The sequence below is a fragment of the Perca flavescens genome, chromosome 11 (assembly GCF_004354835.1).
Source record: "Perca flavescens isolate YP-PL-M2 chromosome 11, PFLA_1.0, whole genome shotgun sequence".
Lineage (NCBI taxonomy): Eukaryota > Metazoa > Chordata > Actinopteri > Perciformes > Percidae > Perca > Perca flavescens.
In genome coordinates this window covers 18702012-18714801 of record NC_041341.1, presented here as the reverse complement: position 1 = coordinate 18714801, position 12790 = coordinate 18702012, and the positions used below count along the sequence as shown (strand labels likewise).

The window sequence follows — 12790 nt, the reverse complement described above, 5'->3', positions numbered from 1 at the left end:
GCCTTAAAAAGTGGTCGAACTTTACCCTGCAAAATAAAAAGCTGAGAAAATTGGTAGCTTTATATACTTAATTATCCTCCACTTCGCTTAACCTTTTCAAACATCAACGTCCTGTCCTAGAATTTAAATTCAGAAATGCAAATGTGGCCTCTCCCACAGTGGACAGTGTCCCACACTGTCAGGGCGTGGTCTTCGATGGGGGGTGGGGCAGACAAGGCACGCTGTTAAGTTTTCAAACTGCACAGGCAAACAAAAGTGATTTGCCAAGCAGGAAGTCGGGAAATAACCTTGGGAGGATAAACGCGGTGGACTGATTATGTCTGGGACCAGATCACAGCATTTGTCAGACAGATTATAATTAAGCAGTAGTGTTTCAACTCATGCGCAAAGCAGCTATCTTTGGCTGTTACGCGTCTTGATTTATACGCTTGTCTTTGCGCATTTTAGTGCTATGAATTATGATACACTGGCTCAGGTGTATTGGTGGTACAATTGAGAACCCAGTGTTTGGAGTTAAAGTCATTGATTAATCTGATTTATTGTGTCAGAGCACAAAGCCTTGTCTGCTTCATCTAGAGCGCCCGCCCATTGGGCTTTCTGCGGAGCGATAGTAGGAGATTGATTATAGTCTCCGGGATTTGCCGTGGAGCCAGAGCCTGCTTGGACTGCTCTCCCATCAGTGAAAGAGAGGAGAATCTTAGCAAGGACCTATTTCAGCCGGACTCCACACCGACAGCACTCTCAGATCCCCTGTACACATTTAGCCTGCCTGTCTGCAATCAGGTTTTTATAATACGCGCAAGTCACGCTGGACTTTCGTCTTTTACCGAGGAGGCTGCGAGTGTGAATCGCCTCCGCAGTCTCGGATGCGTAGTAAAGGGGGAGTGGGTTGGGTCGCCTAGGCGCCTGGCATACACACACGTCGTCAGCGATTTAAAAAATAAAAAAAAATAAAAGAAGGAAGATAGGTGAGGGTGAAAGCGAGGGGAAGCAACACCCGGGGCTTTTTTAATCAGGAGGACACCGAAGAGGTGAGTCGGACACTGACAAACCGCCGGACTCACCGGCTGTGGATCTGACTCTCAAGACAGGCACCGACCGCTTTTGTCGCCCGGGATTCGTACTTCTTTCTCATTCATGACCAGCGGTTAACCACACTGTCAAGCCCGAGCAGACACCCCCTCCTCCTCCTCTGAAGGGAATATTACAAGTGAATCTGCGGGGCAACACACAATGGCAACCGATGCGCTCCTTCTTGCCTGTGCGCTGCTTGGTAAGTAATCTAAAGAAGCTTTCAGCTTTCATCTGTGCCGTGAATTTCCCCTCTCTGTTTAGATTAAGGAGGCACACCTGTATGACACATGTAGCCCATATTTTAGTTGGGATGTGGAGAGCAACTAATACTCATGATGATTCAGGTAGAAGTAGGCTACATCGATAATCACTGCAATAATGACAGGTGTGTGTGTGTGTGTGTGTGTGTGTGTGTGTGTGTGTGTGTGTGTGTGTGTGTGTGTGTGTGTGGGGTGAACTAGGTTAATGTGTGTGTGTGTGTGTGTGTGTGTGTGTGTGTGTGTGTGTGTGTGTGTGTGTGTGTGTGGGGTGAACTAGGTTAATGTGATATTTGGACTTCAGTCACAGATTAACCCTATACAGTCTGACCTCCTGTGTTCATGAGCTCATCATATGGGCAATCTGCTATTGTCTTTAGTTAACCCCCACACACATACATACAGTAGCACACACACACACACACACACACAACACCCACGGCAATGAAGTCATCCAGGGGTGTGAAGACACATTATCATCTTTGTTGTACAGTAAGTCATCTCTCTGTGTAAAGCCACTGTTCAGTTCTTTCTCACACATTTGTAATTTACCCTCATTGGATTTCACAGACAAATGTGAGATGGATCATATACAGCCGATGACACTCAGTGACACATACAAACACTCATACAGCCATGATTGCTGACACACTCATACACACAGTACATCCTGCCTGTGAACTGTCCCAAACAAACACCAGATGGCTTTTCTGTTCCTGGATGGGGAGGCCTGTCAGCGCTGCTGGGGGACAGAGGAGGGGGGCGGGAGTGGGAGTGGAAGTCAGCCCGTTGGAGGCCCCCATTTGGCCAAGAGGATTACCAGTCTGTGCCTTGCCTCACGTCTCCTTTCAGCGCACCAGAAGTCACTTTCACTGGGATTGAGGGCTGCAAATGACTTTTCCCAATGAAAACGTGAGATGCATTGTTCTGTGTACAGCAGAGAAGACTGCACACAGTCACAATACAGATCTAATCTACAGTGTAGGCTGGATAACGGAGGGTTTTCATATTACATAATATCATATGGTTACTAAACGGTAAGCAGTTTAAGGTGGTAAAGAACATTTCAGGTGTTATGAAAAAAAAAGTTTTACTTGATGTCTTAGTGTTGGCACAAACCACAAGAGGACTCAAGATACTTTCTAAATGCTGTTATGTTCCCAGCATTATTGGAGATATTAGGCTGGCAATTCTCCTACATGTGATATGCTGCAAATAAATCCTCCCAGAGCTAAATCATTTGTTGACAGAAAATAAATTGGCAACAATTTGGATAATCTTTTTTTGTTGTTATTTAGGAAGAAACATGACAAAATTGTCTGGTTCTAGCTTCTGAAATCAAGTATTTCCTGATAGTCATCGTACTATCTTTGGGGCTGGACTGTTAGTCAGACAAAACAATACATTTGAAGACGTCACATTGGGCTCGGGGACCTTGTGGGTGTAACACACACAGCGTTTCAGCGAAATTTGCTGTTTTGAATCAAAATATGTCATCCATGTGAATCGTGTAGATCCGTAGAGTTTTTTTTTTGCCTTCAGAATTTTGGTGTGCTAAGATTATCTTAACACACACAGGTTGAAGGCAAAAGGCTGATGTGGTCTCACTAAAATGATACAACTATGCTCCAGTAATACAACATTGGTGCTAGTGTATAAATATATATGCGTGGCAATATATTGCCATATCAATTGTTCATCCCTTTCATAGTGTGCATGTACAAGCATCTTTTAAATGAGTAGTGCTTGTGTCTGTCTTTTGTATGTTATCAGCTGTCTGATTGTGCCTCATGTGTTAGCTGGCACATGTGTTTGCACTTGCATTTTTTTGGGAAAGAAGAATAAAATAAAGTTGGATGACAGCTGTGTTACACGGAGGCTGTATCAGTCATTGTTAAACCCAGAGGTGCCACTTATATCAGGGTTATATCTGCTACTGAGTTTTCAACCAGGTGTGAGAGGGTTGTGCGCAGTGCACTTGCTTATTTGTGTCATCAGGGTATATGATATAAAGCGTATAAAAAGAGTTTCCTGAAGGAATAAATGTTTAGCTTTACAAACAGGATGTCTTCCTTTACCCCCACAGAGAGTGAGAAAGATGTCATGCTTTTTGTGTGGTGTAACAATGTGCTTATTTTGGGGTGTTCTTAGAATAGAATTTAGAATATCTTTATTGTCATTGTAACAGATACAACAAAATTAAGTGCAGTCCTTGTCAGTGCCAAACATCTATGAGGTAATATATACCATAATAAATACATAGTAAAAAAAGCTACTACTGCAAACCTATTATATTAATACTAAAAACACATGGGATACACACTCATACAGGCATCCACATCCACATCTTCTGTTTGTGCAAGAGTGTGTTTGAAACGGGGAGCCAACATAAAGTACCCAAGCAGCCCAGTTTATATAACTAAATTAAAATGTAATATGTGCGAGGCTGGCTGGTGTGTAATGCCTGAGTAGTTTCCATTTACTGGGCTGACAGGAGAGCAGCCTCCAGTTGTCCAGGTTTAGATGAGCTGCCACTGGTCCTGTTTATAAGCTGGTCTCGGATCAGCTTCACAGAAGAAAATCTTGAAGCTTATGTCTACATTCTGCCACCTGCAGATATTCACGCATTTGTCATGATGTGTGTGTGTGTGTGTGTGTGTGTGTATATATATATATATGTGTATATATATATATATATATATATATATATATATATATATATATATATATATATATATATATATATATATATATATATATGTATATATATATATATATATATATATATATATATATATATATATATATATATATATATATATATATATATGTATATATATATGTATGTATATATATGTGTATATATATGTGTATATATGTATATATGTGTATGTATATGTGTGTATATATATATATGTGTGTGTGTATGTATATATGTGTGTGTGTATGTATGTATGTATACAGTATGTGTGTGTATGTATATATGTGTGTGTGTATGTATATATATATATATATATGTGTGTGTGTGTGTGTGTGTGTGTGTATATATATGTATGTATATATGTGCATAATCCTTTTGTCAGATGGTTGGCAGTAAGGATAGGAAAAATGTAATAAATAATTAATTCAGTTTGGGTGTGGCAGTGGGTGTGGCCTCTAATTCAAAAAGAACATAACTAATATACTTGCACAGAATCACGCTGACAGCTGCATCTTCATTTCATAATTCAGTTTATTATTTTCTAAATCCCACTATAACATTTTTTTACTCTATTTTACCCTTCCATCCATTGGTTACCATTTATTTTTATAGGGTATGAAAATGTATTGGTAGACTTTAAACATGCATTATGTCTGCATTCATGTTTTTTGTTATTTATTAATATTATTGTGAAGGAAAGTCAGTTCAGACTTTTAGCTTAACTGCATGTAAACTGGAATTATAAAAATATGCAGTAAGCTAGATGTTTACTGTGATGATCAATGTACAACTCAAGACTCCATACAGAAATAGATTTGACAACCTGATGTGACCGTGACTTCCTCCACAGTAGCAAACATAAATTCACCATTAAGCAGTAGTATAAGTATACATGCTTTTAAGGAAATCAACAGTGGTATGATCATTTTAAAAACATCTGGTTTGTCCCTCATCTCCATTTCTTTTCTGTCTCCCTGTGTGCAGTAGAGGTTTGTTTCTTTTCAGCCATCCTTATCTTTTTGTGAGAGTTTTGATGCTATTTTTAATCAGAAGTCAGAAGAGACGCTAAAACAATAGCCTGTTATCCTGGCTCATTACAGTGCAATCGATTGAAAAGAGAAAAGTTTTAAGTAGTTAAAGTAACACCATCAAACTTTGAGTATAAAGCTTGCCCTCAATAATTGGACCAATCAAACAACATGAAGGTACTTAAGAGCTAATTTCCATTTTAGGCATAACTATTGCCTTTTTTTGTTCTCCAAAACTTTTGTGCCGTGCAGGAAGGACAGCACTTATAGCCACTTAAGTATAGATTTGATTGTCCATGTGTTGCTGAAAATTGTCACAAATGCTTAAAGTGGTTAGAAATTGAAGAATCTCATTTTCTGTCTTTCAGACATACTCAATAAAATGTGTGCATGTGTTAATGTGAAGGACATCTATAATTAACAATAAAAGAAACCTGGGACATGAAAATGACAACTGTATGAAGTTCACTTTTTACCTTCTAGTTTTTTGATATTATGATGAAAGTTTAAGGAAAAGTTGGGAAGCTTCATTGTTTGCAAAGGTAAAGGATTTTAACTACTTAGGGGCTGAAAAGGAAAACAAAATATATACAGTACATGTGTCATTATTTCCATGGACTTTTTATGGTCATGGGAATGTTGACGTCAATTCGCGGGCATTTCAAACTTTGCTTGGCCACACCCTGATGCCCACCCCAGCCTCTCCTCTGTCCCAAATAAAAATGACAGCTGGAGGCTCCCACCCCAAAATGACAGGGATTTTAGCTTGTGTGTGGTCAAGCCAATGCATCTTCTTCTTCTTCTTCTTCTTCTTCTTCTTCTTGAGTCAGCTGTCTTCTTGAGTCACTGGGAATGCTTTCCATGTGTTTGCAAGCCTCAGCTGACACGACAGAGAGTGTAGTCTAGACAGTGAGGCCAAATGCAATAACTCACTGTCTAGCTGTTTGTATAGCTGATGTAGCTATGTATATGCCACGGAAAAGTTTGGCGTGTGTGCATGTGATTGTCCCAAGTTTAGTCACCCATTATTTTTGCCTGTTGCCACCAGAAACAGAGGGCCTACTTCTCTCTGTTAGGGGAAATGCGGGCTTGTGCTGCTGTCTGATTGCAGTGCTGTTTGCTCCTCTTGTTATTTTCGGTGCCGGCTACATTCTGTAGTTGCACTCACGCTTGTTTGCATCATAAGCACTAGACCCACGTCTTTGTGTATACCCCTGACAAGGAGCTTTTTGTGCTATTGTTTTTTTCATATCGTAACATTGTTGACTCAACTGACAGAAAACAAACAATAGAAAAGCAAAAACAAGACTGTCAGCTTGGCTATCATCCAGCAATTGCGTGTTAGGTTTCAGTAAATATTCATTAAAGGGATGGGTTACAAAAACACAGGCCCTTCGTAGGTCCGTGTCAGGATTCAGATGTCCAATTATAGTCATGGATCTATAGAGCTGGATGAGGGCCGTGTGATTGTGCTTGTGGACTTTGTTGCATCAGGTGCACCCAAAGGCAAGTCAAATACTGGTTACTAGTGTGTCTACGGGGTAAGTAATTGCCTTGTCATACAGACTTCACAGTCTGCAACAGAAACTCACACCCAACCACCACTGCATTTTTACTACAACCCTACTGTCCTCTTGTTATCGGGTTTCCTCCTTTCTCTGGCCTCTCAAAGGTGAAAAGTTGGTGTGAACGGTGCTTTCTGAAGAGATCAAGAAAACTTTGAGATCGAAATGACTTTACTGCTAGCAGAGCAATACAACAAAAAGTGAAGTTAGTGGTGAATAATCACAGCTTGTCTTCACATGCAGTGTCTTGTTTTTTTAATGATGATCGTCCCCTGTGACCCAGATCTGAGCTTTAGTCTCTCTCCAATTCACATGGGTAGATGAGTGACTGTGTGAAGTGAAGCAACATTCTTGAGGGAGGCTTCCTTCCTGCCATAGTGAATCAGGAAAGTGGCTGGAGCCCGAGCAGAGGCAGCGTCTGCTTTGTGTCAGATGGTGACTCTGCAGTGGCACCTCTGGTTTTACTGTCAGGACTGTCCCACATCACAACTCCCTGCCGGGATCGCATGGCTGTGCCTGCACACCTCGTCACGCCTGAGATTGTATCTAATCTGTTTTGTGATAACAACCCAACAACCACCCTTAAGCCATTCAGTTTGAAAAACTGGTTTAAGTGTTCTTTTGGGCTGATTTGCATGTATATCTGCCTCTCCTCACTCAAACAGTACTCCAGCTGCGTCCTCCTCCTCCAGTGAATAGCCTCTGACCTCCCTCCCCCACCTCTTTTGTAAACAATACTATGCCCAGCCCACCTCCTCTTCAAAGAGAACTAATTAAAAAAAAAAAAACTGCACTCAAGGGTGATCCAAACCAGATATTTTCATCGTCCTTACGGTGTCAGAGGAAGAATCTGCGTTTAACAGCCACGTATACCTTGGACTGTCAATGATGATGAGCACCTTCCTTTCGCAGGAAGGTGCTTAAAAAGACCAACCCAGCCCCCTCTCCCTTGGGATTTGGTGTGCTGCCTCCCTCCCCCCTCCCTCTGCTGTTCTGTTTTGGGAGTGATGATGACTGGCCGGTGAGAGAATTCCACTTTTCCACACACACACACACACACACACACACACACACACACACACACACACACACACACACACACACACACACAAAAGCACTGTGAGCTGCTGTCTTGCGGTGCAGCAACACTCCCCTGCGCCGTGCTTGATCCTCCACCAGAGCAGATTCCACACTGGTGGGATAAACACCAGGCGGCGTAACTATGGCGACCGCTCCCCACCTGCACACTGCTGATCCATATACAGTGGCACGCGCTCAGCTCTGTGTGCACGTCCAAAGGTGTGTGAGCACTTTTAAAAATCCTCTTATGTAATGATGAAGAGCACTTCACTCACTTTGCCATTATGTTTTGGTAATGTGCATCTTTTCCGCTTAACACCTAAGACCAAAGAGGTGTGTGTGTGTGTGTGTGTGTGTGTGTGTGTGTGTGTGTGTGTGTGTGTGTGTGTGTGTGTGTGTGTGTGTGTGTGTGTGTGTGTGTGTGTGTGTGTGTGTGTGTGTGTGTGTGTGTGTGTGTGTGTGTGTGTCTAATTAATTATGCATAAAATAATTAATTTACAAGTGCATGTATTTTACTGGCTGAAAGGCAAAATGACTGACAATGGCAGAAAAAGTCTGTTTTGAAGTAGACTAATGAATAGTTAATTAGTTTCCTTTCCAATCTGCAGCTTAATGCGCAAACGTGGGAACTGATAGCAAGCTGCCAGTCATACAAAAACTAACCACTGTACATAAAGTAGATACAGCTGTCGGGCTTAATTGTGCACAAGCGCAAGATGGATAATGACTGAAGATAGCTGAGTGTTTTTATAGCCCCACATTCTTTTACAACAATTAACGAAAACATTCAGTCGACTCTGCTGTAACAGTCGAGGGGATATTATGAGTCAAGCTTTTTTTTTTTATTAGTTGAGCTTTTGTTTTGTGTTCATTGTGTTTTGTTTGGGGTGAATTTGAGACCACAGTGCTTTGTCATGCAGACAGGGTTTGAAAGGGAGGGTTGAGGTTGGTTAGGACTGGGGGTTGGGGAGATGAGTTTAGTTGGGTAGCAGGTGTCCTTATAGAGTTAATGGATTTGGCGAAGGGACTAAATTGAAGCACTTAATGTACTGGAAGTGTGTGTGTTTGTGCGTGTGTGTCTGATATGAATGAACCACTTTGACAATTATGCCTTTGACCCCCTTTGTCTCCCACACTGTTATAAACCGTATGGGCTAATGGTCTGAATCTCTATAAAAGGATGATGGCACTTTTAGCTACCTAAACACTTCCATGTCTCTCACAGACAGTCCTGCCACAGCTTCTGTCCATCACATACAGACTAGGTGAAACCATCTTTCACACTGTAAATGCTAAAATTTTTAGTAATGGCGATAGGTGTAAACCGAGCCCTGGGTATCCTGCTCTGCCTTTGAGAAAATGAAAGCTCAGATGGGCCGATCTGGAATCTTGCTCCTTATGAGGTCATAAGGAGAAAGGTTACCTCCCCTTTCTCTGCTTTGCCCGCCCAGAGAATTTGGCCCACCCATGAGAGAGAGAGACATCATGGCTTGCAAATGAGCAAAGTGGCAGTTGGTCACCATGCCCCACCCCTCTCCTCCTCAATAGCTACAGACACAGAAATGGCACATACTAAGGAAAGCTCATTGTGGGGCTGCAATTCTGCACCAAGGTTGAATTTCAGGAAAGAGACTTGAGATACAGTATTAGGGGACCACTGAGGTCTATATAAAAGCATCCAAAGAGCACCATGTCATGGGACCTTTAAGAATTGCTCCTTTGTCAAGTGCCTTCAATTCATTGCTTATATTCAGTGATTCCTGTATACAGTACTGTATTTTCTTTATGAACAGCTGTTGAGTGATTGCTCACATTGTAACTACTGGGTTGAGTGAAATTCACATATTCATGTATAGTATAGCATCATTTTCAAGCCTTCTTTTGATTTATGAATAAGTGATACAGCTTGTTTGTTGGCCATTGCTCTGCCTCATGACTGTAGGCGTTATACAGTCCAATGACATCTCAAACAGTTTTTTTTTTTACTGTGGTGAGAGAGTTAAGAGAGATATTGCTACCTACATAGCTGCAGTTTCTCACCGTCTTTCTCGCTGCCTCTCTGTCTTTGAATTATTTATTCATAATAGGGCTGGTAAGGAACTGTCTTCAAGTACACACACATTTTTAGGCTTTAATTATATTTATATGTCAAGATGTCGCTGTAGTTGCGCCATATGTGACTATGGTGTAGTAACTGAGTTATAGCTCTGCACAGGCTCTCCCTGTTGGCTGTTGATGCACTGCTGCAAAGCTAAGTAGCAGAGGCATGTAATCATTCTCTAACAAAGTTCCAAGGTAATCACGTTTATTTTCCATCACGTTCATGTTGAGGGACAGAGCGATAAAGCAACATGTAGCATTTTAAAATGGCAGCTTTACTGGATTACAAGGAATATGTTTAGTCTGGCATCACTGATGATAATTGTGATTTGAAATTGTTTGAAAATGTTATTTAAAAGGTTCAGAGGAATCAGTGCGTGATGATGATGATGATCATGATCCATTTCAAATGATCACTCAGGATGGTACAATAAAACTCAAAAGCTGTTTTCCATTGTGGTCAATCAGGAAAGCTGAAGGGTGTAGGCGGGAGTATGAAGAGGCAGCTGTTAACAGAGAAGGATGGATTATTATATGCTCCTTGTTGTTGACACTATCCACAAATACTACCAGCAACGGAAATAGATAGGAGAAAATATGAATCAGCCTGCATGGAAAAATCCCATTTCTGCTAAGCAAGCATCGCCCCTACGCTTACTTACATATGATGTGTATTGGCCACAGACACCCACAGTATACAGTAACACAAGCGACACAGACCTTTGAATTAGCCCTAAAAACCCCCATTGCTTCCATTGTGGTCTCACCAGCTGTTATGAGCAACAGCGCAGGTGGGGGTATGACTGTTGTAGCCCAGGGGGCCCATAAATTAGGACTAGTTAGCATAGTGAGAGCAGAGGACAGCATGACCCAGGTTTGAAAGCAGGAGTCCTAGTAAGGAGTTGTATAAACTAGACATTGATTTGAGTCACAAAAATGGAGACAAGTTGACATGGACTTACTGCTGTGAGTCTTGACTTTAACGAACTTGACTTCCTAAATGGCATGAGACATGGTAAAATCAGTCTTTTATTTATATATATATATGAGAGATATTATTAGGCTAGCATAAATGAATGGAAACAGAGGAAAACTGCTAACCTGGCTGGTCCAAAGGTAGCACAGCCATTTCTTGGCCGCGAGCACTAACTTCCTGATATCTTGTTGTCACTGTGAGGTTGCCAGGCAAACAGCGGAGACTTCAGAGAGTTATTGCTCACAGCCAAGAAATAGACCAACACATGACCCTCCGTAAGATATATGTTAATTAATGAACTTTAGAGGTGCTTGAAGGCGGAATTTCTTACCTTTTGACAGAGCCAAGCTAACCATTTACACCTCTCTTGAGTCTTTATGCTAAGCTAAGATAACCGGTTGCTGGCACTAGCTTCATAATTAGCACACACACAAGAGTGGTATCAGTCGTCTCATCTAAATCTTGGCAAGGAAGTGAATCATCGTATTTCCTAAAGTTTTCTTTTAACAGCTCGGTCCCTGTTGGGAAAGAGAGTGAGAGAGCTATGCAAGAAGCAGCATTTACATGTATACTCTTTGCACTCCAGCTAGAGATAGTGGGAGTCTCGGAGGTACATTCATGTAGTATACATGAAGTTGTCTGTTTTTTATGTTTGGTTCTCTCTTTGCCCCCCTGCTATATTTCCTGCTTTAAAGGTCCCATGACATGGTGCTCTTTGGATGCTTTTATATAGACCTTAGTGGTCCCCTAATACTGTATTTGAAGTCTTTTTCCCAAAATTCAGCCTTGGTGCAGAATTACAGCCACTAGAGCCAGTCTCAGAATGAGCTTTCCTTAGTATGTGCCATTTCTGTATCTGTAGCTATTGAGGAGGAGAGGGGTGGGGCATGGTGACCAACTGCCACTTTGCTCATTTGAAAGCCATGATGTCTCTCTCTCATGGGTGGGCCAAATTCTCTGGGTGGGCAAAGCAGAGAAAGGGGAGGTAACCTTGCTTCTTATGACCTCATAAGGAGCAAGACACCAGATCAGCCCATCTGAGCTTTCATTTTCTCAAAGGCAGAGCAGGATACCCAGGGCTCGGTTTACACCTATCGCCATTTCTAGCCACTGGGGGACCATAGACAGGCTGGGGGAACTCATATTAATGTTAAAAAAGTGAAATTTTCATGCCATGGGACCTTTTTAATGGCTGTGAAAAGTATGGTAGAAAGTCATCAGCACTGCTGGGTTATAAAAACTTACATAATCATTATGTAATAATGTAACTTTTCTCTTCTTGTAATCACCTGGCTCTCTTTACTTGAGCAATACAAAGATGAAATAGTGACATACAACATATCCACTTCATCTTCCCACTCTCTGAACTCTGTCTCTCTTGTTCTTGCTCTGATCTGCGTGGATGTAATGGGCAGCTGTTGTAACTGTTTGTCAGCTGTTGGAGTGGCCTATCTAACTGGCCCTCTAATGGAAGTTAGAACACTTGGTCTCCTTTTTCCCTGTATTTCTCCATGTCAGACACTCACATAGAGTGTCACTCCTGTTTCCCATTTGAGAAGCTTCTAGCAGCTGGAATGTTTTTCCTTGAACACTGAAAATCATTTAGCTTTTGCTTCAGCACAGAAGAAAAACTTGCAGTCTCCCTCGTCTGTCTTTAAAATATCCCAGTTAATAAATCAGCAGTGGATATGGGATTTGTTGAAAGTTTTTGAAGCTGACAAACGTGTCAGAGGTGGTTAATGACAGCACCTGCCACACTGATTTCTACATTCTGACACAGTTGATGATTATCGCCACAGGGGAGAGAGAGAGAGAGAGAGAGAGAGAGAGAGAGAGAGAGAGAGAGAGAGAGAGAGAGAGAGAGAGAGAGAGAGAGAGAGAGAGAGAGAGAGAGAGAGAGAGAGAGAGAGAGAGAGAGAGAGAGAGCGCTGAATTGTAATATTTGATACTGCCCAGCGCCCATCAATCAAAGATCCAAGAATCTGAGAAAGCTGTGGGGAAGGAAGCGT

General features: G+C 41.7%; 1 protein-coding gene across 1 annotated transcript in view; it reads left to right on the top strand.

The window, feature by feature from the left end:
* Positions 1 to 263: 263 nt before the first annotated feature.
* Positions 264 to 12790, top strand: part of igsf3 (immunoglobulin superfamily, member 3) — a 71221-nt gene continuing 58694 nt past the window's right edge. Inside the window, exon 1 of the mRNA XM_028591261.1 lies at positions 264 to 1273. Coding sequence (XP_028447062.1) covers positions 1234 to 1273 — 40 coding nt within the window. The 5' untranslated portion in view covers positions 264 to 1233. The remainder of the gene's footprint in view (positions 1274 to 12790) is intronic.